The 24,916-nt window shown below is 40.5% G+C and overlaps 1 protein-coding gene across 2 annotated transcripts in view; it reads left to right on the forward strand.

Annotated features, from left to right (window-relative positions):
* LOC117457258 (rho GTPase-activating protein 42) overlaps positions 1-24,916 on the forward strand; it is a 90,537-nt gene extending 65,621 nt beyond the window's left edge. Inside the window, exons 5-25 of one of the 2 annotated variants that reach the window (XM_034097220.2) lie at positions 5,031-5,132; positions 5,356-5,466; positions 6,501-6,605; positions 7,389-7,518; positions 8,078-8,178; positions 8,860-8,969; positions 9,647-9,703; positions 11,715-11,793; positions 12,129-12,168; positions 12,464-12,526; positions 12,713-12,787; positions 13,791-13,875; positions 14,045-14,103; positions 15,105-15,210; positions 15,406-15,565; positions 19,102-19,252; positions 20,220-20,609; positions 21,638-21,794; positions 23,788-23,850; positions 23,955-24,034; positions 24,825-24,916. In XM_034097220.2, coding sequence (XP_033953111.1) covers positions 5,031-5,132; positions 5,356-5,466; positions 6,501-6,605; positions 7,389-7,518; positions 8,078-8,178; positions 8,860-8,969; positions 9,647-9,703; positions 11,715-11,793; positions 12,129-12,168; positions 12,464-12,526; positions 12,713-12,787; positions 13,791-13,875; positions 14,045-14,103; positions 15,105-15,210; positions 15,406-15,565; positions 19,102-19,252; positions 20,220-20,609; positions 21,638-21,794; positions 23,788-23,850; positions 23,955-24,034; positions 24,825-24,913 — 2,313 coding nt within the window. In that variant the 3' untranslated portion in view covers positions 24,914-24,916. The remainder of the gene's footprint in view (positions 1-5,030; positions 5,133-5,355; positions 5,467-6,500; positions 6,606-7,388; positions 7,519-8,077; positions 8,179-8,859; positions 8,970-9,646; positions 9,704-11,714; positions 11,794-12,128; positions 12,169-12,463; positions 12,527-12,712; positions 12,788-13,790; positions 13,876-14,044; positions 14,104-15,104; positions 15,211-15,405; positions 15,566-19,101; positions 19,253-20,219; positions 20,610-21,637; positions 21,795-23,787; positions 23,851-23,954; positions 24,035-24,824) is intronic. The other variant, XM_034097222.2, reaches the window with a different exon arrangement.

Here is a 24,916-nt window from a genome sequence, read left to right on the forward strand (position 1 = left end):
TTACTTTATGCTGCAAAACAACAAAATGCATGAATAGGATGATGGAAATTAAATACATTTCCTTTCATTATTATCTTGTCTGTCCCATCATATTCCACTGTGCCCTACCCAATAAAGCAGAAACACCATTAAAAACAATCTTTCAGAACGTAATGACTTTTTTCTCCTGATCACTAGCATTTCACGAGCCAGTCAAAGTAGACCTTGAGAGGTCGGTCTCTTACCTGTTTGAAGGCGGCAGCCATCCACTGTAAATATTTCGGATTCTTGCAAAAGCAATGTGCATTAAATTAGCTTATATTCAAACAGCGACAACTTACATAATTAAATAAAGGCCCTAAAAGTACAAGTCAGGAGTATGTTGGTAGTTTTAAAAGGGTATTCATGGGTTTCGCGGAAAGTTTTAATACAATTCCCTTTTATCTAAAGGACAGTATCCGCTATACACTGCAATTTAACAATGACTTCATTTTGATGGATGAGCTGACATAATGGTTTGTAGTCTTATTGTATTTCCTTGCAGTCTATTCACTGTTTTCTGGCGCCAAAAGTGACATTGAACACAGGACTGTTTCACATCATTCCCTTTTTATGGTGAACATTTCCAGATAATCTTCTCTGGCATTGGGTTAAAGAAAGCTGAATTGTTGAGAAAAGAATAACGTCATTGATAAAGATGAGAGGTTCACAAAGACACAGCAACTATTAGAATGGACATTGATATTAAATGCATAATAAAAGAAAACAAACTCTTCAATAACCTTGTTATAAACATAGAGTTATTTGAAGATGGCCTCAATGTTGTTATTAAAAAAACTTCCTGTTGCCTCGCACATAATGAGGGCAGTGTGAGAGAGCTCCTTAGTCATCCCCGACCAGTGTCCAAAACAAATAACCATTTGTGTATCATCTTAACAAGGAGTTCCAAACTTCCTGATGATTCAAAAGGTATTTTCCCACACATGATGTGGCCCGTGAGGTGGAAAGAACAAGTAGATCTTAAAGGAGAGCATATTAAAGGGGCACTATTATGCAAATGTTCACGTTTCATAATTGTATTTTGTGCCTCTACTGTGACATGCTTTAATGTTCAAAAAGTGCTTTATTTTTCTCGTACTGTCTGAAACCAGAGCCCAGTCTGCTCTGATTGGTTAGCTGGCCGGCTCTATTGTGATCCAATGGAGTCCAATGGAGGCGTTCCAGGGTGTTAGGGAGAGAAACTCCCTCTGGAGGGAACTTTGGGATTTGAGTCTTTGCAGATTATTTACATGCGCACAAACCTATATACAGCACTACAGGAAAGATAAAACCTCAAAAGCATAAAAGGTCCTCTTTAAGTTATTTCCAAGGCCTATAGGCACGTTCAATCAGTATTTGTGAACATGAGCTACTCTTTCTCAAAGCCAGACAAGTAAGTCTTGGGATGTGTAAATTCTCCTCCATAGACGATGAATAATGTTGTGGACCCACACGACTTTTCCTTTTCTTTTTTATACCCAGATTATCTTCTGTTGTTGTGTTTTCACAAACTATTGCTATATACTGTACTTGGAGCACTCCCCTGGCTGCTGTGTGTCCTCTTCAGGATATTTACCTGTTCATTACATGTTACTTTTTAGATGATTTTATCCAAAGTGACTTACATACTTAATACTGTGGGCAATCCCCACAGGAGCAATTTGGGGTGAAGTGTCTTCAGGGACACAACGACAAGCTGCAGTGGGGTTTGAACCTGTGCTCCCTTGATCCGAACACCAACGCTCTATCCACTGTGCCACACACCTTCCTGGTCTATGGATCAGCTCCAGATGTGTAACTTAATGACATCTCAAATTTGATCGCTCTAGTGTTGTTCATGTTTACTAATATATTGACTGCCTTTTACCATAGGAGTGACATGTAAACAATATGATAATGTTTCCCTTTAAGATGGAGAAGCCTAAGGGATCCCTATAGGATTGAACGGAGCTATATTCCTAAAGCCTGCCAGAGGACTGTTTGAAACCTTTACAATAAAAAAGCTTTTGAAGGTTTATGAGAATGTAGATACCAGCTTCTTACCCTATCAGATTCAAAAGCAATGTCTTTGTTCACTCTTCACATACTAGGCTATATGGAGATTTTTGTACTTATATTTGTATTACTTTAGAATAATGTCATCATGTTTCAGCGAGAGAATGGGCACTAAATGGTATACATGTGTTTTAGATGAAAGCTTTGCAGTTTGCCACATACACACTAAAAACAATATTTTTAGAAGTCTGCGTATTTGTTTTCAACTCTTTAGAAGCATCTGTTTGTAATTATTTTGTGTTAATTGGCCAACCTCTTGCTGCCTGTGATGTCTCCTCGGGAAGTGGGATTTCAGGTTAGCAGAGAGACATTTTCTGGCTTTGCAGTAAAGAAACTCCAGCTGAAATCCGTGCGTGCGCTCAGCCGCCCCCGTGGAAGCGAGACCGTCTCATGTGTGGTGGAGCATTAAAAAAGCTATTGCTATTTAATCGCCATTCTGGACCCCTGCTCCAATTAGTTTCCTCTAATGAGCTTATGGAGATAGGTTGTGGAGCTCTCCCTGTTATGTCCCTGCCCAGAGAATTCATTTTAAATGAACTTCTGGTGCTGCACGTGACACCTCTCTAGCCATTGATGTTTATGTTATGCCATCGTGTTGGAAGGAAATGAGGAAGTGTAGTGTGTGATAACCAGGGTTCCTTCCTCACACATTCAACCTACCTCACTACTTACATCTGTTACCATGGCAATGAGAGGCTGAGAAATAATGACCCGAGTCTCGTTAGGACCAGTGTCAAAACTGTGGATGTACGGCCACCCTCCAAATATGGCCCCAGTCTGCTCCCAGCACCCGTTCTTCTTTAGCACGCTGAGAACACCTGATGACCAGTTGAAAGGCTGCCTGCCACTTTTCCCATCATTGTCCTCCCTGCAACGCTCCATTAGCAATTAGCAAACGCACACATACTACAGCTGGCATCAAAGTGCTCTTAACGTCAACATGAGATTCGCCCGTGAAAGATTCTACTACAGAGGAAAGCCGCATCACAATTTCTCATCATGCATCTGATTTATTCATGAGTGCGAACAAAGCAATCAGATGAGGAAATCTCCCAAGTGGTAGGTCCATGTGTGTTTTGTGCACTGTAGAGTGTTGGGAAGTACTTGGGCTTCATCCATTGCCAGCCAGCTGATTACACAGGGGGGGGCGCCGGTATTAGTTTGTCAGAAACGCCCCTGTCATGTGTTCTTCAGTGTTTATATCTCTCCACATCTATGTCCTCTGCTACCCGTGTAGGACTTCAAAGCCTTCGCCTGCAATGCTCCCTCCTTCTCTCGGAGAATCTTTGCATTTTAAATTGTTTGTATTTCACCCTGATTACACAAACAGATCTGGGGGGGGGGGGGGGGGGGTATGCTTTCACCACATGGACGGTAGTGCCAGTTTGTACACGTTCTGCCTGGATCAAAAGAAAAGCAGGACACTTTGGGTGACTTAATCAGGCTGGCTCTGCCTCACAGATTCTCTGCAGCTCTGAGTCACTCCCCAGCTCTTTGCTTTGGACGTGTGAAAGAGTTAGTCCAGACAAACTGTGGAGGTGTTTTTCTTGCACAGTGGTCAGCCCTGCAGGGAGATTCCTGCTTTGACTGCGGGGCTCAGCTAAACCTGACGCTCATAATTTAATGTGATCCCCAGTGTGTGTGTTTGTGTGTGCGTGTGTGTGTGCACAGTGGTATTTTCCCCAGGGCTTTAGTTGCATGCGTGCGCACAAAATAATGTCAACAGCAGTCACAATGGCAGACAGTCAGCCCCCTTTTTGTTATCTGAAAAACAAAAACACCCGACCTCGCAGTGAAATGTAATTCCTGTCAACATCATATTTAATCACACATCTTTTTTACTTTACCTTTTTTTGTTTCTGAATAGTGGGCACAGGGTGTACAGAATTGATTTTTTACATTCTCCGCGCTACTGACAAGATCAACCATGGGGCAGACATGACCAGAGAAATGGAAATCAGATGCTGCTACATGAAATTATCTATTGATTTTTGTGTTGTATCTGTAAAAGTTATGTAGGAGGGTTACATTGTCTCCTGGTGAATTCCTCGGCTGTGTTTAACTGCTGGGGGGTGCTGAGGCAGAACACTGTTCGAGGTCATATCAGTAGCTAGATTAGACTTGCTAAATTTCAGGGCCATGGGAATGAAAACAAACAAGGAGGTTCTGGTTACATTGGCCGTTTCCTCACACTTTCCCCCACCCCCTCTTGTATTATGTCTCTCCACTCGCCCCTGCGTGAGTGTTTGCATAGCGAGACGGGCATTAAATGGGCAAAGCTTGGTTTAGAGGTCAGACTTGCAGATGAGACACTCGAATGCCCTCGCACAGTCAGGTTCTGTTTGCATGGGCAGAGTTTGATTAAAGCCTGCAAAGTGGATCTTTTTTTTCGGTCAGGGGGAAAGAATGTTGAATCTCTTAGTCCATATGCTTTTATAGATGGGCATCTGGCATGAAAAGCCCATTTCCTGTTCCTTCATCGCAGCCTTCTGGGACACCCTGTCTGAATCCTGGGACTCGTGACTACATAGCTTGACTTGTAGGTAGGTGGAGCATAACAAGGAAGGAAAATGCTAACGGCATCCAGCCAGTCCTGTGTGTGACACTGCCAAATGCATTATCCTACTGATGATGAGCAGTGTTTATTTTCCAGTTAACTTGTGTCCCTGGCCGGGGCACTGTTAGAATGATAGCGTGTATGGCTCTCTTGATAATGAATGGTTCTCATTGACCATGCCGACATTGTCTACTTGTCATTTAACAGTCATGTGCCCCTTATATGAACTGTAATAATCTATTGACAAGAATCTTGAATGACATGGGCCAAGCGGCATGTGAAAACGTAGTCAGACCTCCCCCTAGTGGCAGTTCCAACACACACACACAGCCACATCAGGAATACATGAGACATTTGTGGTAATGTTTAAGCCTTTTATGTGTTTTGTGGATCCTTTCAGGAGGGGAAAAAGAAATTCGATAAGGAAACAGAGAAATACTACTCCACGCTCGAGAGACACCTCAACTTATCATCCAAGAAGAAGGAAGCATATCTGCAGGAGGTAAAACCAAAGCAACTGTTCTGATCCTCTCAACATGTCTTTGAATAATGCGGTGTTATGGCTCAGTGTCTCCTAAAAATAAAGCTGTTGTTTGTGCACCACTCTTGCACACCCTTCTCCTAGGTGTGCATGCAGGCATTAACTCTCTGTCCACACAGTGCTCTGCCAGTTTGACCCCCGCCTTTGTGACGCCACTGACCCTGGTTTCTTTGCTATTTCTCAGGCTGACACCCAGATTGATAAGGAAAGACAACTCTTCTACGATGCGTCCCTTGAGTATGTTTTCAAAATCCAAGAAGTCCAAGAGAAGAAGAAATTTGAGTTTGTCGAGCCGGTAAGAATCAGTGTTACATATTTCTGTGCTCAGTTAATGCACATTTAAGATGCTGTATTTGCTTTGCTTTACTTAATATGTTGTTAAAAGCTTAGTTTAAGTGGCATCTAATTTAAAAAAAAAAAGCACAGACTGTCTTTTACTGCTGATAGAAGTAACTTTTTAAAAGTCTGTCGTCTCTTAATGACACTCACAATGATACATCTCTCACAGGTATAATCATACGCTTGTGTATACAACTCATTTGTCATCTTTATCGCAAATTCTATGTGATATAAGTCAATCCATTTGTGGAAGGTAGTGCGTTAAATGAGATGAAGTGATTGTTGTGAAAAGCCTGTTTGAAAACCCCCACCTAACAGATTTATGGAGTCAATTCTAACATATTTAGCGTAAAAGTTACCAGGAAGCATTAACTCCTGTAAGGTGTTAAATGTCTGGAAATGTGAGATGGGAGCAAGTGAATGTTATTTTGTTTACACCCACTGGCAGCTCACCCAGAGCTATAGCCAGAAATGTAAATGTGCCGGCCCCAGGTAATTGGGGGGGGGGTTTGTGCGGAAAATTACATCAATATCTGTCAGTCGTAAAGAGTAAGAACCTTCAAAAAAACGTATTTTTTGGGGCAATATTCAGTGCAACGAGAAATAATTATATTGGTTGGATTTATAGATGTTTAAAAATAAGTTAATTCATTTTTGACTGGCAGTATGAACATCACCATTAGCATTTTAAAAGAAAAGTAGAATGTAAAAGAAAATGTGATTGAAAGCACAGAATTAAAGCAAATTATATCGTTTTTACATCACATCATAATTCAAACCATGTTGGAAAAATAGAATGGACTGGATTCCTGATGTTAAAGAGATTCTGAATGTGTGATAATAGTGATTATCAGCGTTTTTAGTGTTCAAAACGAAACATTTTATGTCGCAATGTTGCTTTTTAAAATGGCATTTCTCACTTGAATTAGCACTGAAGCTCTACAGAACATTAACTCAGTAAATCACCCGCTATTATTGTTCCCTTTGCAGCTCCTGGCCTTCCTTCAGGGTCTGTTTACGTTCTACCATGAAGGATACGAGCTGGCTCACGAGTTTGAGCCGTACAAACAACAGCTCCAGTTCAACCTACAGAATGTAAGTCCCAGCTACTCCAGGGTGGTACACAAAGGCAACCCGCCACGTGATCAGATTCTGCAGCTGATCATACCCCCATATAACAAGCAGAGTTTTTACTAATGGATAGCTGTGTGATTAAATGAGATTCTTTGCTGCAGGGAGGATCAATATTTAGAGTGTTGTATAGCGGGTGGTTACTGCTGGCCATTTAATGCTAGTGTGTCAAGAATTGGGAGTAAAACTCCAGCTGCCACCATGCCCTCTCCTTCCATCACCGTGACCTCACCACTTGCAGCCTCAGGGCTCAAATTTCTCTCTGACCCGAAATGTCAGCGCCATTGCCCTGGCCATTTCCACTCGCCTCTCTCCATGTCCTCAGATGCAGAGGGCTCTAATAGGAGCTGCTGAAGGTGAAGCTGTCTCAGCACCGCTCTTGTAGTATCTAAGAAACAGCCTCATCCTGACCTTTTTAAAATCCAAGAAGAGAATTCCTGGAAGCATTTAGAACTGGCTCTCTGTCCTAATTTACATCACTTCAAGTGTATCCCTGCAATACAAATGTAGTGTTTTTGAATTAGATGCTGTCTGTATTCCCATAACGTTTGCCAATGTGTTCTTTCCCCCAGGTGTTCTCGCGTCATTGCACAAATGTAAAGCATTTGTCAGTTGTTTGACGTTTTTCCTCTATTTGTTTCAGCCTGACGTAGACAAAATGAAGCTATACAGTATGAGATGAGAAATAGTTACACAAGACTTCCTCTGTTAATGCAATTATAATCCAATCCTCTGCTTTCTGCGCAGACAAGAAACAACTTTGTGAGCACTAAGCAGGAAGTGGAGAAGCTGATGAAGAGGATAAGGTCTGCAGATCAGGACTATAAACCCCCCGGCCAGTGGACGATGGAAGGCTTCCTGTACGTCCAGGAGAAACGTGAGTCTTTCTTTCTTTCTTTTTTGTTTGTTAAAGGAAAGACAAATACGCATCCCCTATCCCTTACCCCCACCCCGTTAGGTCATGGTCACAGTAAATAGGAAACAATTTAAAAAAAAAAATAATAATATTAATAAAAATAAATGAAATAATAAATACAAGAAAAATACACAAAGTCACAAATAGCAGGAAAATAGCAAATTCACATTGAGTAAAATAATAGATAACTAAAATATAATTAAGACATGGGAGAACAATAAAGGATAAACAGAGTATTGTTCAACCTGCGTCTTTCTAACTAGACTCCCCCCCCCCTCACTTATAAGTGCATGGTTTTACATCCATCACCATAAACATGTCTTGAGTTTTCCCAGGCTTCTCTCACACAGAGCTCATAATTCATCCTGTTTACTGTTTCACTTTGATGTGCTCTCAAGTAAAGGGGGGGTTTGGTAGATTTTATCTGCAGTGATAAACATTTGATTTATCACACTTTAATTGCACATTGATTTTCAGAAGTCTTACCAGAAGTAATATGTTGGTTATTTGTCTGTCTCAGGTCCCCTGGGATGCACTTGGACTCGTCACTACTGCACGTATGAGAAAAGCAGCAAGAACTTCAGCATGAGCAACAATGAAAATAAATCCGGGGGGAAACAGGTAGCTCAGTTTATTTTAGCTTAGTTTATTTTTTCTGTTCATTTTAGTTACACATACAGATAACAAAAGAAAATAAAAGCTAGTACAATCTGTGTGGATGAAACAAAGAACTCCCTAGAGCCTTATAAGACTCAACCCAGATGGGGGGGAAAAGATGACAGGACTGCAACTTGAGAACAGAAATGGAAAGGCAAGGCGAGTTTATTTTTATAGCACTTTTCAACACAAGGCCATTCAAAGTGCTTTACAAAAAATGAAAGACATTAAGTATTAAAAAAGAAAAGCTAATAAAATAAACATTAAAAGGAAAGGCTTGTTAACTTAAAGCAGACACAAATGCTTCAAGGATAACGACATTCACAAATAACAAGGGAGGGGAAGGAATGAAAATAACATTTTAACAGAGAGACATTGTGTCTTGAACGTATTCATTACATTTGCAAGCATTTGCTTATAAAGATTTGTAAAAGCTTCACGAGCTTTTATATAGATCCAATAATATTTTTTTTATTTTGTGTATTAGATCAACCTCCTGCCACCGTCCTATGCGTTTTTAGATTAACCGATAGGACGATTCATGTGTTTTTACTTATATAAACTTAAACGGAAAGTATTTGACATCATTTTTGTCATGTTTCCCTTTCATTTGTATTTAATAATGTCTTGTTTGTTTATTTTTAGAATGGCATGGTCGTGAACCAGCCTGAGATGTTTAAGCTCAAGTCGTGCATTCGGAGGAAAACGGACTCCATCGATAAGCGCTTCTGCTTTGATATCGAAGTGGTGGAGAGGTCTGTGATCTGAATCATCTGTTTCCAAAAATGTCTTACAACTCACCTTGACTGAAAACATGATCTTTAACACTAGTACCATCCCCTCAAGCATGTCAACATTTCTTTTCCGTGGTTAGTTAGAACAGTGGATTAGGAGAAAATGATTAGAAACAATTGAATATGCAAAGATCAGCATGGTATGATCTGTTACATTTAAGATGAATTAACCTTAGGTGAAACTGTATCATATTCTAGCTTCTGGTAGTAATAATAATAGCTACCCTGCAATTGCTTTGGTTTTTATAATGTGTAAGTTAACAGAAAGAGAAATGTAAGGCTGCATTCATTTTTTGCTAGCATAGCAGATTGACCCACAGGAAAACAGTGGTGATAAAGCGACTGTTTGATTAACCAAAATGAAGATTAAGCAAGCGCATGTTGGATTTTTTTGTCCTCATGCATTTTGTGCCAGCCAACTGATACTGGCAATTAACCTGCATTATCCTGGGAGTACTCAGCACTTCAAGAGGCGTTCAGGTCTGATTAACATCTTCAAAGAGTCCCTGTTTACCAGATGTTTTCAGCTCTGTTTGTCTCCTGCATGTTCCTCAAGTCCTCTCCCTCCCAAGATCCCCGTTTGTTGTATGTGTTTTTTTAACCCATTCCGTCTTTTCTCTGTGTTCGTGTCGATGTAGAAATGACATCTATCGTGGAACTCTTTTCAGGCCACTTCAGTTTTTCTGTAAAGTCCGGTATGTGAACTGACCAGTGCTGCCCAGAGCTCAGAGCAGTTGCATGTGCTGCATGTGTGCTGCTAACATCATAATGCACTCAAATCCAAACCTTCGTATGAAAAACTGCTGCCTTCTGAGCACTTCACAAAATCGCTTGGACAATGTGGGCTTCAGGACACAAACGCATTCATAAATGATTTCCACTTCACTGCAATTACTCAGATATTACATTGATTTGTGTCATTCTGAGAATCAATTGATCATTTTGCCTCTTTTTAAACAGTTTAATTAATGTGGCTGTATGGGAATATTTATAACTAATTTGTATTCATTGATGTACTGGGAATAGGAAAGGGATCTAACACGTTATAGTTGGCTTTCCACTGATGAGCAGTGGCGGAATTGATCAAGTCAGACGTAACGAGAGCTCGATATAAGCTCATTATTGTGGTGTGTTGCATTATTGTTGCGCAACACCAGCACGGCTCACCCTTGGCGAGTGTTGCTGAGCATGGACAATAACTGCAGTTTATTTGCAGGACAATCATTTATCATAAACGGCCATGCCCCCAAGGTGATTGTTCCAACCACAAGGACAATGTGGGCCAAGCTCCAGTCAGCTTCAAGCTCATCCATTTATCCTCATTATAATAAACATACTGTTGCACCTATAGCCCCGCCAGATCCAGGGCAACAATCTCACAGCCTCATTTCTAAAGGGTTCACGTCAGTTAATCAAGGGGTATTCAGCCGTGACAATGGTTTTATTTTATTTGACCAATGAATACAATTGAATTGATTAGCTCATTGTAATGAAAATAAAGTTATTTAATAAATTCCCAAGCAACTTCTCTTTCTAGAAAGAGTATCCACAGTATTCCGGATAATCCACATATCTTGGATTTTTCAGGAGGGGGACTTGGTCAATTTGATAAAAAAAGTATCTCCTTTTTTCATATTTGCTCAAACTTTTACTATATCCTGCTGACAGTAGTGCGTAACATAGATAACATGAAATACATCCTGTTAAACTGTACGTCTCTAGGGCATCTACAATAACAAATGAAAAATTCAATTACTGTTCATGAACTCGCATTAACTGTCGGACTAGGCGACACTGATTATAATCATCTGTTATATCAATCAATCAATTATAAATCAAGATTCTGTTACTGCATTGCCTATTTTCTCACCTCAAATGATTTAAAATACAAATGCTGGTGACGCACGGTTTAGCTGTTGAATTAAAGTAAAGTTGAAACACTCATGCCAAACATCGCCCACCCGCTGGAGCTCACTTTCTCATTTGACGGTACACTGAAAACATTTGACAGAAGAAATAGCCAATGCAGTAACATGCGCCTGATAATTATGTTTGATAAAAGCTGCCCAGTTTTCAAGTTGAACTTCTTTTATGTTATTTTGTTTTTCTTTTATTGAATCGTGTAAACTCAAAATACAAGTATTATCATTCAAATGAAATTCCTTCCACCTCCATTGTTTTAGAGATATACATCCGAACTTGGTCAAATAAATCCCAAACCATCCACATGGTAGTATATCAATAGAAGTAACATTCAAAATGTGGGCGTCTTTTGGTAATTCAGTTAATATAACCAACTTGACATGGCTCCATGCTGATACTGGGTGGGCTTCGTCAGATATTGTTAAAGTTAGGTTACTACTTCCTGTGAGATAACACTCAGAGAAGTTTCAGCGCTATACTGTCTGTATGTAGCACTTGAGGTGATATATATGGCACTAAAGTAGATCATCGGTAGCATGCTGGGTGCAAAAAAAAACGAACAAATCACTCTAATATCAAGCACATGTAGCATTTTAATTGGGAGTGGAATGTGATGCACCGAGCCAGCCGAGGGCACAGTTTAAAGTCAAGCATTTGCACATGAGCTATTTTAGTCACACAAGTCCTTTTATAGTGGTCTCAGCCAATGTAAACAAGGTCTGTCCAGGGGGCCCAAGGCAATGAGATGAGACTGAGAGCAGCTTTTCTCTGCAATGTTTCCAGGCATGGCGTGATGACACTGCAGGCACAGTCAGAATCCAACAGGAGATTGTGGCTGGAGGCCATGGATGGCAAGGAGCCGGTGAGGAACTGCCTGTTTGTCTTTCAAATATTCATTTTGGCCGGCCTGCTGTTTGGTCTAGGATTGGGGGGTTTTATTTGTTTGTTTTTCTACAGGAAATCAATACCAAATGTGAATTATTTGCCACTGGCACCCTCTTCTGGTGGGTTATGGCAATCTTTTTTGTTTGTTTTTAAGAAACCATGACCTCACCATCCACTTGCTAAAAATAGGAGAGTCCACTTAAAGCAAAGGACAACTGGGGGAAATAAAACTCTTTAACATCATTATTTTCTTTCTGAGATTTTGTTCAGTTTCCCCTTAATTTAATAATGATGTACTTGAAATGTCTCTAGATCTACAACCTGCCTGCCATATTAAGCAAAAAGGAAGAGAGTAAGTGTGTTCTTTTTCCAATTCAAAATGCATATATTTAGCTTGCCAAGACTTGTAATAACATCCCAAACACATACATGTCTAACACATGCTTTGTTACCTATAGCTATCTCTGTTCATTAACACAATTACTTGACATACACCCACTCAGCTGACATAGCACGGCCTTCCAGCACACGGCTGTATCTTATTAGTCAGAGCACAAGCAGAGAGGAGAGCATGATATTCCTGCGTGTTGCGTGGTTAACCCAGGAGGTAATTGACCTGTCAACTCGATTCTCATGTTGTATTACAGCGTTTCTTAATGAGGCGGGCTTTAACTTCGTAAGGAAATGCATTGACCTGGTGGAGGATAGAGGTGAGGCATTTCAATCTCTCAGCTTTAATCCGTCAAATGACATAAGTGCAGCCTGACTGTGATTATGAACAACAATGTGTTTCATTCTTTGGTTGACATAACACATTATACTGCCTCGTAAGCCTTAACTAAACATAGAATCTTTCCTTTTTCCCCCAATCCTTTAATTTACCCTCTGCCAAACAGGAATAAATACAATGGGACTATATAGGATTGGAGGGGTCAACTCCAAAGTGCAGAAGCTGATGACAACAGTGTTTTGTAAGTAGCCCCTAAAATAAGAGAAGCTGACATCTGTTATAAGTATTTGTCAAGCTTTGATTTAAAATGTTTAGTCATTCTATGTCTGTACATAAAGAATTAAATGATCACAGATGGAATAAATACTTAGATTATTAACTAAGTAAAAGTAGCAGTACTGCAGTGTAAAATACTCAGTTACAAGTAAAAGTCCTGCATTCAAAATGATACTTAAGTAAAGTAATACATATTAGCATTCAAAATACTTTAAGTACCAAAAGTAAAAGTACTCGTTCTGCAAAATAGCCATTTTAAGCACAATATATTTTTATATTTTATATCATAATCAATGATTTAATTATAATTATTGCTACATTTATGTGTTCATCAATAGTAGGTGATTTATATATTGTATTGATTGTCTACATTTGCAAAGTAACTAGTAACTAAATATGTAATATACATGTAGTGGAGTAAAAGTATAAAGTAGCAAAATGTGAACATACTCAAGTTACAATACAAGTACCCCAATTATTTACTTAAATAAAGTACTTGAGTAAATGTACTTAGTTACATAACACCACTGTAAATGATACTCACAAGCCATGTAGCAAAACTAACACAATAGATAACAGTTTAATTTGTTTTATTTGACCAATTATTCTTTATTTAGCTTGGTTTATGAACAGCCTATGTCCGACCACAAGTTGAATGGAGAGCTTAGTCAAACGTAATGTGACTGCAGAGTGAGGGAAGAGGTCCTCCTGGTGGTGTGACACTGTAAAAGCCATCGGCCTCATAACAATCTGTCAATACCTTATTAGATGAGGCCAAGGTAATCCTGTTTGAATCCTACATTGAACAGGAAATGTCAGGATGATATTTTTAAATACTCTCTCAAGCTTGATTTCTGCGTCACAACCATAGACTGTATGTCACAACGCACTGCTGTCAGCATGTCACAGAGTTCAAAGCTTACTTTTTATGATGCTAATAAACAATACAAAAAACGTGTTTCCAATAGCAACCAAGGCACCTGTTGATATGGAGCTGGATCCAGAGACGTGGGACAACAAAACGATCACCAGCGGCCTGAAGAACTACCTGAGGTCAGCGTGCCTCACCGGCTGCAGGAATCATCATTATCTCCATAGTGCCTCTTTGAAACCTCCCTGTTGTTAATCATTCATTCTTTGCTGCAACTCACAAAGGAAGGTGGCTGCATTCAAAAGACCCGTGTCACTCAAATAAATGTCAACGTTTCTCTTTATTCACCAGGTGTCTCTGCGAGCCTCTAATGACCTTCAAGCTCCACAAAGACTTTATCTTGGCTGTCAGTAAGTTGTGAAAAGTTACTTCAATTGTCGGTTATGATGCTATATGTGTTTTACCGTTTATCATTGTATTATACATGAATATATATTCTTTGCTCAATTTAAAGACATGCATTAATATGGTAATAATAATTAAATAAAAATATCAAATCAATATTCTGTACAATATATGTTGTTGTATTTTTTGCTATGTGTTTGTACTGTGAACTGTTTTTCTGTTTTACTTTCTTGACTTCCCTGCTGTGGGCCTAATGAAGGAATATTGTATCTTATCCAACACTGCTAATGAGGAATGTACATACTGTGCTGTTATACATCAAGGAAAGGAAAATGATGAATTGTGCCAGAAGATATCCCACTTTAATTTGAAAATATGAATATGTTAAATATATATTAACCAAGTGTATTTCCCTTGCATATTAAATGTGTGTGTATCACTTTTTAAAAGGGAATTAAGTTTGAACTGAACTGCATTTCAAGTGTATTCATTTACCCACCTCAGGGCTTACATGTAGGCCCTGAGGTTGGGAAACCAAATGAGCAAAGATTGAACCAATTAAACCGTCTCAGGAAATAACTACATGCCCTGTGCATCATATAGCCCTTGTTTCATGTTAAATTAATAAGTTAAATTGGTTTAATCTCCACTCAACTACTTTTTTTCACCTCTGCATAAAGTGTCTCAAGTGGAATGTCAATTTTACAAACTATATTTGACGTTTTAACCACATCTTCAAGTTGATATTTGTTCTATTTAAATTCATACAATTCCAGCTCTATGCGATCAAATCTATTGTTAAAATGGATAAATAGCTGCATCGAGGTTAACAGGACTATTTTCATCATATTTACGACATTGTAATGTTCTGTTACCCTGACCACAGTCACGCCAATAAGATATTTATTGTCACCATTCTAAAAGTCAATGATGTGACCTAATCGTCATGTTTTTCTGTTGGTACATGAGGCTATTGGTCATTTAATATCCATTTGCCTCTCCTCAGAGTCAGATGACCAGAACTACAGGGTGTGTGCCGTCCATGCTTTGGTTCATAAGCTGCCCGAGAGGAACAAGGAAATGCTGGAGCTGCTAATAAAACACCTCGTCACGTACGTATTCCCGTAATGAATCAGTTACACTGCAGCCCTTTTGAGAGAAGATACAAATAGCTGAGACTGATTAAATTGTCTTCACAGGTCTAAAACAGTTTGTAGCTTGTAAAGTACATCCCCTTACGACAAGGTTAACTATCAGTAGAGAACAGCATCTTACCCTTATTAACGCACATGTACCTCCACCTGCAGAGTTTCCGCTCAAAGCCAGTTCAACCTGATGACGGTTTCTAACCTGGGTGTCATCTTTGGGCCCACCCTGATGCGCTCCCAAGAGGAAACCGTGGCCGCCATGATGAACATCAAGTTTCAGAACATTGTGATGGAAATACTTATCGAGAACTTCAACAAGGCGAGTCATTGTTTTGCTGTAAATGTAAAGTATACTTGAAGTTTTACCTTTATCCAATTTCTTGAACATCTTACTTTAAAGGTGCCCTATTATACTGTTTTTCATCAATATATTATAGGTCTCAGTTATATACAAAACATGTCTCTGAAGTGTTTGCCTCGAAATACCAAACAGATCACCCATTTTAGCATCCCATAACCCCCTCTGGTTCAGCCCTGTTTCAAAAGTGCTGATTCTGTCTGTTACTTTAGATGAAAATAAGGTGCCGCGCCCCTCTGAGAGATATTTGGTTAAAAGGCGCATTCACACCGGAGTACTTTTCCCCGTACTTTTCCCGTCTAGTTCTGATAGTGCCTGGAATATTGCGTTCACACCAAAAAGAGTACTTAGTTCCGAGAATTTTTACCCCCATTTTTAGTGCCTGCTAGAGAGGTGGTACTATCCTGGGGAGAAAAAAGTACCAATTTTGATTGGCTGGGCGAATTTCAAGACACGCCCCGTAAAACAGTTTTGTGAAGCCGCCATTGTATTTGCTGGCATTAGCATTAGCATTAGCCCCGCGCACCAACGGAGAGAGAATAACTTATGGCAACACAAAAAAAAACATGGGAGCGGTGGAGTGATGAGGAGGTGTCGGTGTTCTGGCGATTTACTCGAAAGGCCCCAACTCCGGGGACTTCCGGCCGGGGACTGACAGCGCTGCAGCACCCCCTAGGCAGGCGGTGCGGAGTCCAGCGTGTGTCTGTGATCGCATCATACAAACAGTCCTCTGTGTTTCTGAAAGAGAAACAACGTGCACACTGTAGACCGGGGGTAACGCTGCCTGTCCTCTGCACCCCCGGGGCTGATGGGTAATCACTCTCAAATGAGTGAGGGAACAGAGACGAGGCATTTGAGTCCTGCAGGATTTCCCCGTTAGTATCAGTGTCTCGAAAACACATGTTGGCGACTGAAAGACATCCAGTGTTTGGTCCTTTCCTGAAGCATCCTTCACCTACTACAGTGTCTCAACTGAAAGAGGACCACCAACACACACAAAATATAATACAATTTTGAGATTTGGGGATATTTATCTCCCAGTCTTTCACTTTTTCTGACATTTTCAACACCAAACATGTCGTTAATGTATCTGTTTAGTGAACTACAGCAATCTGAAAGCCTGTACCTTATTTATATCACACTTTCTCAGTAGAAAAATGCAGGAAATTACTTTTTTAATGCAGTATTTTCTGTTTTATGGCGCAACACAAAGATATATCGCTATGTGCAAACCTGTGACTCTAATATGTCAACAACATGAAACAAGAATATGAACCTGGCTTTATCCAATGTTCACACAAGAGTTCTACATCCTGACACATCCTTAATCTACACTGTCTCAACTGAAAGAGGACCAGAAACACATTACAAATATAATAAAATGTGGAGACTTTGGGAGATTTATCTCCCATTCTTTTACTTTTCGGGCATTTTACAGACCAGACATGTCGTTGATGTCACTGTTTACCAAACTACCACATTTTCTGAAAAATGCATAAAATGATGCAATATATGTTAATTACATGGTTTATACATGTAATTACTGGGGTTCCATTTCTTCTGATTTCCTAGTTTGGGCGTGCACATTTTCCGTGCGCAAACCTACCTCTTTTGGATTTGGAAAGGTTGGCATATATGCATAAGGAGCTGTTTTTTCCACAACAAGCTGGAGGAGAGTCCTCTCCTGACAGACTGAGAGGCTCAGGTGAGCTAAAGGACTCTCTGAGGGTTTAGATAGTTAACTTTAGTCTAAGTTATCTCAGTGGGTCTCAAACGGTTTGGTCACAAATTATTCAAAAGATTATTTCCGCAGCACACCTTCATATGATCATTATAGTTATAAAAAAAATAAGAGAATAAAGGAAAAACAGTTATGAAATACTATATGGCAGTAAAACAAGAATACAGTTTGAAAGGGGAGTGATTTGTAAAATATCCATAAAGAAAAAGAACATCTGATTACAGTTGTGTTTCATCTGGGTGTTGAGAGATGTACAGTATCCATCTCTTAATGTTGCTCTCAAAGTGCACCAGATTGATGCTTTTAACTTCAATATTTAAAAAATATCTTCCCGGGGGAGCATCCCCCCGGACCCCCCTAGAGGAGGTCAGGTCCGCTCCCCACTCGTAAAAAATAGCACTTTACCCCTGCTCATATGCCGTGAGCTGATTATCAAGCCTTCATTGTAACAGTCGCGGGTGTACTGTGTGTTTGCGTGTGGGGAGTGTTGCAGTAGAACATTCCACTGTAGCGCCCCTGTTGCTCGCGCTTTTGTGCGTGCTCTATAGTGCCCGTAATAGTGTTCACTGGAGTCCAGCACCTCAGCACCCCCACTCAAAATACCTTCCCACGCCTCTGGTACTAAGTGCTGGCACTAAGTGCTGGGCAATAAGTACGGCAAAGTACTTGGTGTGAAAGCGGCTATTGGTGCTCTAGGAGGAGATTCAGGTGATAAGGTGTTTCCTTGGTTGGTTATTGGCTAATGGTTACACAACCCAAAAAAACGTTATGACATCATAAAGTGGTCAAAATCTGATCAGCTCATTTTCAGACAGGTTTTCATATAAATGGGTCAGGACAAAAAGAGAGGGGGTCTTTTTTCCTGAAACTTTCGGAATCTCTTAACACAGAGGGGAGACAAATGTATTAATAAAATACAAGAAAAAGTGGATTTTGCATAATAGGTGACCTTCAAAGTTGCATTCCTAGTTGGTTTCACCTGACACTAAATGTGGTTGAATACTGTTCCCAGAATACTTTGTGCAGCCAACATTGTCATTCTAACAAAGAGGTCAGGCAATAACCAGCTTGTTTCCATCATGCTGTGAGAACTGGTGATCTGATTTAATGCTGCACGCAGCATGAGTCTGCGAGCAGTGAGAGGAGGTGGTTACAACATGAGATGTTGAAGGTGTGAAGCCTGTCGCCTGCAGCTCTTCATCTGACGGCTCCCACTATGACTGCTACTGACTTTCCATTACTCCCTGCACTATTTTAAACCACTTTTAAATAACTGTTGAAAATTAACATTGTCTTGTAGCGGTAATGATAAGGGTGAGTGTTAGCTTAATTATAAAGTCGACTCATGTTTCAGCACGCAAATCCTTTTATTTGACACTGAGTGAAATTAGTTATGGTTGTCTTAATACCACATTCTTTTCCGTTAATGTCTCCACAGAAACCCAATTCATACACTGGAAATACTTTGATCATTCCAATTCCAATTCCCAATTTAGCAATAGATAGTTACTCAAAAGAAAAGTTTTCTTAATTGGAAATCTTTAAGAATATTGCTTTAAAAGTATTTTATTGCAAAACCCTGCTCTTACTCTTCCTTTACAAACACTTTTACTCCATTCTTATAGATACTGAGTAGAAAGAGTATTAAAATATTGGTCACAATCTTCTAAATCAAATGCAGTACCAGTCCTCATTAGTAAAAAAGACACAGATTGTGTAGTTCACTAACTAATCAGTGCTCCTTCTGGACCTCCAGATCTTCCACCAGCCTCCGGACCCCAACGTGCCCCTGCCCCAGCCCCAGAGCCGGCCGGGCCCTCGCAGGAGCCGGGCCATCTGTCTGTCCACGGGGCCCCGGAAGCCCCGCAGCCTCTACACCCCGACACTGTGCCTGGCAGATGCAGAAAGTGAGTTTCAAAGCAATGGTTTCCACCACAGGTCATCACACCGTTATGTCCTAACTGGTAGCCTGTATTATTGCTCACACGCCTGCGGACACCCATTTATGAAAGATGCACCTGATTTAAGCTGGGTTTTCAAATACTAAATTCCAGATTAGTACTATCTCTTCAGAGAAAAGCATATTGTAGCTAACAATTGTTTTCATTATCATTCAATCTGTTTACTATTGTATTGACTAGTCAGTAAGAGGTATGCACTTAAAGGTCTTGTTTATTTTGATACAAAGCAGAGAAAAGCGGAAAATACATGTATTCATATTTGAAGGTCTCCTATTATGCAAAATCAATGTTTTCATGTCTTTGATACATAAACATGTGTCCCCTCTGTGTAAAGAGATTCTGAAAGTTTCAGGAAAAAAGATTCGCTCACTTTTTGTCCCGATCCATTTATATAAAAACCTGTCTGAAAATGAGCTGATCAGATTTTGGCCACTTTGTGATGTCATAACGTTTTTTTGGCTTGTGTAACCATTAGCCAATAATAACCAAGGTAACACCCCCCCCCCCCCCACCTTATCACCTGAATCTCCTCCTAGAGCACCATTGTGTTCTTTTTAACCAAATATCTCTCAGAGGGGCGTGGTAACAGACCAGAGAATCAGCACTTTTGAAACAGGGCTGAAACAGAGGGGTTTAAGGGATGCTAAAATGATCTGTTTGGTATTTCGAGCCAAACATTTCAGAGACATGTTTTCTATATATCTGAGACCTATAATATATTGATGAAAAACAGTATAATAGGGGACCTTTAGATGCTGAAAGCAGCATTTTCAAACAGTCTTTCCTTGTAAAATACTTTAAAGATATAATATATCATCTATTTTCTTATCAGCCATAACATATCCACAATGAATTCCTGGCTTAGTAGGTTTTAATGATGGCTGTGTGGGCCTCTTCTCTGGCCCCTGCATAGGTGACACTTTCAGTAGCAGTCCAAGCAGCACCCCCATGGGCAGCATGGAGTCTTTGTCCTCTCACTCCTCGGAGCAGAACAGCTCCTCCAAGACCGCTTCCTCGGCTCAGGCCAAAGACAAGTCTCTGCTGGACCTGCGCAGAACGCCATCGCTGCTCTCTAACGGCCCCAGGAGCGCCATGTGGGTCAGCAGCCCCGAGTCCAGTTCCAGGGAGGAGGGGGGGCGGACAGACGGAGAGTCAGAGGACGCTCTCAGCCTGTCCTCCATCAGCATCGCACCCAGGCTGTCCCCTGCTCCCAAAAAAGCCCCGCACTGCCGCATTGACCTCAAGCCAGCCCTGCTGAACCGCTCTGCCGGCCCCTCTCTGAAAACACTGCATATCGCTGAAGGTAGGACGGCCATCAGGTGATCACAGTTTAAAGGTCACCTATTATGCAAAATCCACTTTTTCATGTATTTTATACATAAACTTGTGTCCCCTCTGTGTAAAGAGATTCTGAACGTTTCAGGAAAAAATATTCGCTCACTTTTTGTCCTAATCCATTTATATCTATGTCTATATTTATATTATGTCTGAAAATGAGCTGACCAGATTTTGGCCACTTTATGATGTCACAACCTGGGCCGTCCCTCCCTACAGCCCGATCACGCAGATTGCGTGGGGCCTCACCTCGCGGAGGGGGCCTCAACTGAGCCGCACCTATGCGCTTATGTCGACGCTCGCGAAACAGAGGGCCTCATCATATAACTTTGCGTGGGGCCTCAAGTTGGCCAGGGACGGCCCTGGTCACAACGATTTGTTGGCTTTTGTAACCATTAGCCAATAACCAACCAAGGCCACCTTATCACCTGAATCTCCTCCTGGAGCACCATTGTGTTCTTTTTAACCAAATGTCTCTCAGAGGGGCGTGGGGAGGGGCTCCTTATTTTCATCTAAAGTAACAGACAGAGAATCAGCACTTTGGAAACAGGGCGGAAACAGAGGGGTTTATGGAATGCTACAATGATCTGTTTGGTATTTGGAGCCAAACACTTCAGAGACATGTTCTGTATATAGACCTATAATATATTGATGACAAACAGTATACTAGGGGACCTTTAAGCTTGCCTGACAGTAGTTTATAGATTGTGTTTCCCTTGCAGTGATGAAGTGGAAAACAACCTCCGCAAAACTGTCATTTCCAAGACTCTAATCTATACAGCAGATACTTATATCATCATAAATTATTCCTCTAGGACTTAATACTTTCAAACACTGACAACACCCCTTCTTGACTTAAGCATTATTTAAACAGCAGTGGGACTTGTATTTGAATCACTCATTTCATTTGCTCTGTGCAGTATGTGAGCTGTTTCATTATTAAACGTTAATGTCTTTGTGTCATGTACTTGATATTTGTTGTTTGTCTCCCTCAAGGCCACAGGAGCTGCTCTGGATCCGTCCAAAGTCTGTCCACACTTGAGCCCAACGACACTTCAAAGCCTACCGAGCACCCGGACCTCCCCCCAAAACTAGTGATGCGCTGCAAGCTGGACACCTCAGTCGGCAACGGCTACCAGAGACCTGGCTCAGTGTAATGGATTTCAAAGAGCTTATCATTGTGCTTATTTAACCTACTATTCCTTACGCATTGTGATATCCACTCCAGTGTAATGCTGTTGGTAAAAATCTTATCTTGTGGACTCACCTAAAACCAGTGCTGCAGCTAGTTGAAAAAAACGATGTGCCTATTGGCACAATGCGGAAAGGTATTCTGATGATTGGTTAACAGTTGCTATTTAGGTTGCAACCAACAATTATGTTCCTTGTTTACTTCCTAGATAAATCGTTTAGATTATAAAAAGTCACAAAATAGTGAACAATATAAATCTCCACTATCTTAAAGTCCAAGGGGGTGTCTTTAAATATCTTGTTTTGTCAGTCCAAAAGATAAAGATATTCAGTTTAATATGATATACAAAAAAATCAGGATATCTCCAAATGTGAAATTGCTCAAAACAACATTTTTGGTAATTTTTGCCAAAGAATTGACTACTATTTGCTGCAGCTTATCCATAAAGCAAAAAGGCCAAAACGTTATGTTCCCAAGCTCTCAATGTGATGAAATGCTGCTTTCTAAACCTAATAAATGAGGTGTTTGACTGTTGGTCGGAGAAAACAAGGGATTTAAAGCAGTTCTCCTGGCTCTAGTCGAATGTAATAGTTAGTATTTCCCCACTTCCTGGGCAGTAGTGGACAAAATAATCAATTGATTATTAAAAAACCAAAAAATAGTCCTTAGTTGCCGACCGCTGATTTAATGGATACATTGTAAGGTCTGTTTGTATGTGTGCAGTTTCCTGTGCCCCCACAAAGTAACTGCTAGTCAATAAGACATGAGGACAATAGTTCAGCAACATTTCTCTCCATCTTCCTCCCCCTTTCCACGTCTCCCCTGTGAGTCATCAGCCCCCTACTCCTCCGTGTGTGTATGAGCATCGAGCATAGAGAGGTCTCTGAGATTAGATGAGCATGTGAGAGCAGATTTATGTCTGTTCTCTGTGGTGGGAGCGCTGCCTTTAATTACGCTCTACTTGCTCCTGGGTTGATGTGACCCAGCAGCAGTCTGCACTCGTTCTCCCGGAACAAATAGATTGTTTGACTTGCGCAGTCTGAAAAGCCAGTCACGCAGTCTCTCTAATCATTTCCTTGCGTCCTACCCTCCCAGCTGGCCCCGGGCTCCGTTGTCCCCTTGACTGCCAGGTTGTTGTGAGCGGGGTCAAGTGCAGCCTTGTTATTTAGTTGAACACAATCCAGCACTGTGTTGGCCGGAGGAAGGAAACCTCCTGTATTGTGTCATTAAGCATTTTACCACGTTCTAAACAATGAGAAACGCTGGAAAGTGGAAAGACTCGTATTAGATTGAATTTCTCTCTGGTGGCAGCTTTGCTGATTTTATAGTCATGATTTATTAAAAACGGATTATTACTGTGATCATGTGATTACAGGCAGTGGTGGAAGAAGTACTTTACTTCAGTGAAAGTAGAAATACTTTGGTCGGAAAATACTTCATCACAAGTGAAAGTCCTGATTTCAAAATGTTACTTAAGTAGAAGTATAGAAGTATTGCCAGCTAAATGTATAAGTACCAACGTTAAAGTATTCATTATACACCATGGCTGTTTTGAAAGTATTATAATATTATAGAATATTAAATGATCCCTTCTTTTAATTGCTTACAAATACATATTAAAACCATTTCCGATTTTGTATATATATATTGGTGTTAACGTACTGCATTATATCATATACAAAAGTCATATGTTGTATATTTAAACAGCAGCTGGAAACTATTAGTTTTAAATAAATGCAGTGGGGTAAAATAAATGTTCCAAAATGTAAGGGAGTAAAAGTATAAAGTAGCATTAAATGGAAGTACAAGTATGACAAAATAGTACTTAAGTACAGTATTTAGTTACTTCCCACCACTGATTACATGGCATATTTATCTCTGGATATCATTTCAGCTGTTTACTTTATCCAAAATACAGTGGAGTGGACTGAACTTGTTTTTCTTCTGGTTTCAGGGTGGCTGCCAGAGCACTGCTGTTTGAAAATGCCTCTTCCTCACAGTCTGTTCCAGTGGGAAGGTGCAGTACAACCATCACATTTCCTCTAACAGCTCTACCAAATGAATCACACTGCCATCACGTCAAATGTGCCATTTCATTGCCTTGTTTTGTCGTCTTTACAGGGACGCCAAGGCGATGTATTCCTGTGAGGCAGAGCACAGCCACGAGCTCAGCTTCCCCCAGGGGGCGCACTTCTCAAACGGTAAGCGCTGCCATTAAGGGGCAAACATTAAATGCTTCAGCTGACAGAAGGGCTTACAGCGTCCTTGCATAGGCTGATATGACACTTGGACAGTGTAAACACACACAGACTGTTGTCTGCTAGCAACACACAGCACAGGCTTGGCTAATTCCCAATTATGTGGAGGCACACAATCACTTTGTCCTAATGTAAAACCCTTATCTGCAGCGCTTCAGTATAAACAGCCTGAATGTTTTTTTGTATTGCTTCTTGCCTTTTCCATGATGAGATGACTTGGCCCAAAACCAGTGCAGCAGGTCACTGTAACCTCGTGATGGAAGGCACCAGCGCCTGCCTGTTCTTGTTCGCAGAGCCAGCAGCCAAACGCACAAACGTCAACAAATACTCCCCTCCACTTACCAGCAGACAGAGTGCTTTTACTGCTCACCACATTAACAGGCCAGGTTTCTCTACACTCTTATAGAGCATATCCCTGCTTGATTATTCAAGCAGATCCATTTTTTATAAATGTTGCTGCATCTGAGCAATGACTAACCTTGTTGTGTTTTATGGCTATGTGTGTGATTAAGCAAGGAGATTCTGCCTTCAAGTGTGCTAAAATACTCCGCAGGGACTGAATCTAAAGAGCAGTCTGACCCTGAGTCTTCACACTCTGATTTAAATGTTTATTTTGTATGCCTAATAGCATTTTTCCCCAAGACTAGGACATTGTGAAACCAAATACAGAATGTCAAAAGACTATTTCTCGCTTCCCTTTGCTTTAACTCTTTTCTTTCTTTTTGTCCTGTAGTGTATGCCTCTATTGAACCAGGCTGGCTCCAAGCAACATACGAGGGGAGAACAGGATTAATCCCTGAGAATTATGTCGTCTTCCTCTAACAA

The sequence above is a fragment of the Pseudochaenichthys georgianus genome, chromosome 13 (genome assembly GCF_902827115.2).
Source record: "Pseudochaenichthys georgianus chromosome 13, fPseGeo1.2, whole genome shotgun sequence".
Lineage (NCBI taxonomy): Eukaryota > Metazoa > Chordata > Actinopteri > Perciformes > Channichthyidae > Pseudochaenichthys > Pseudochaenichthys georgianus.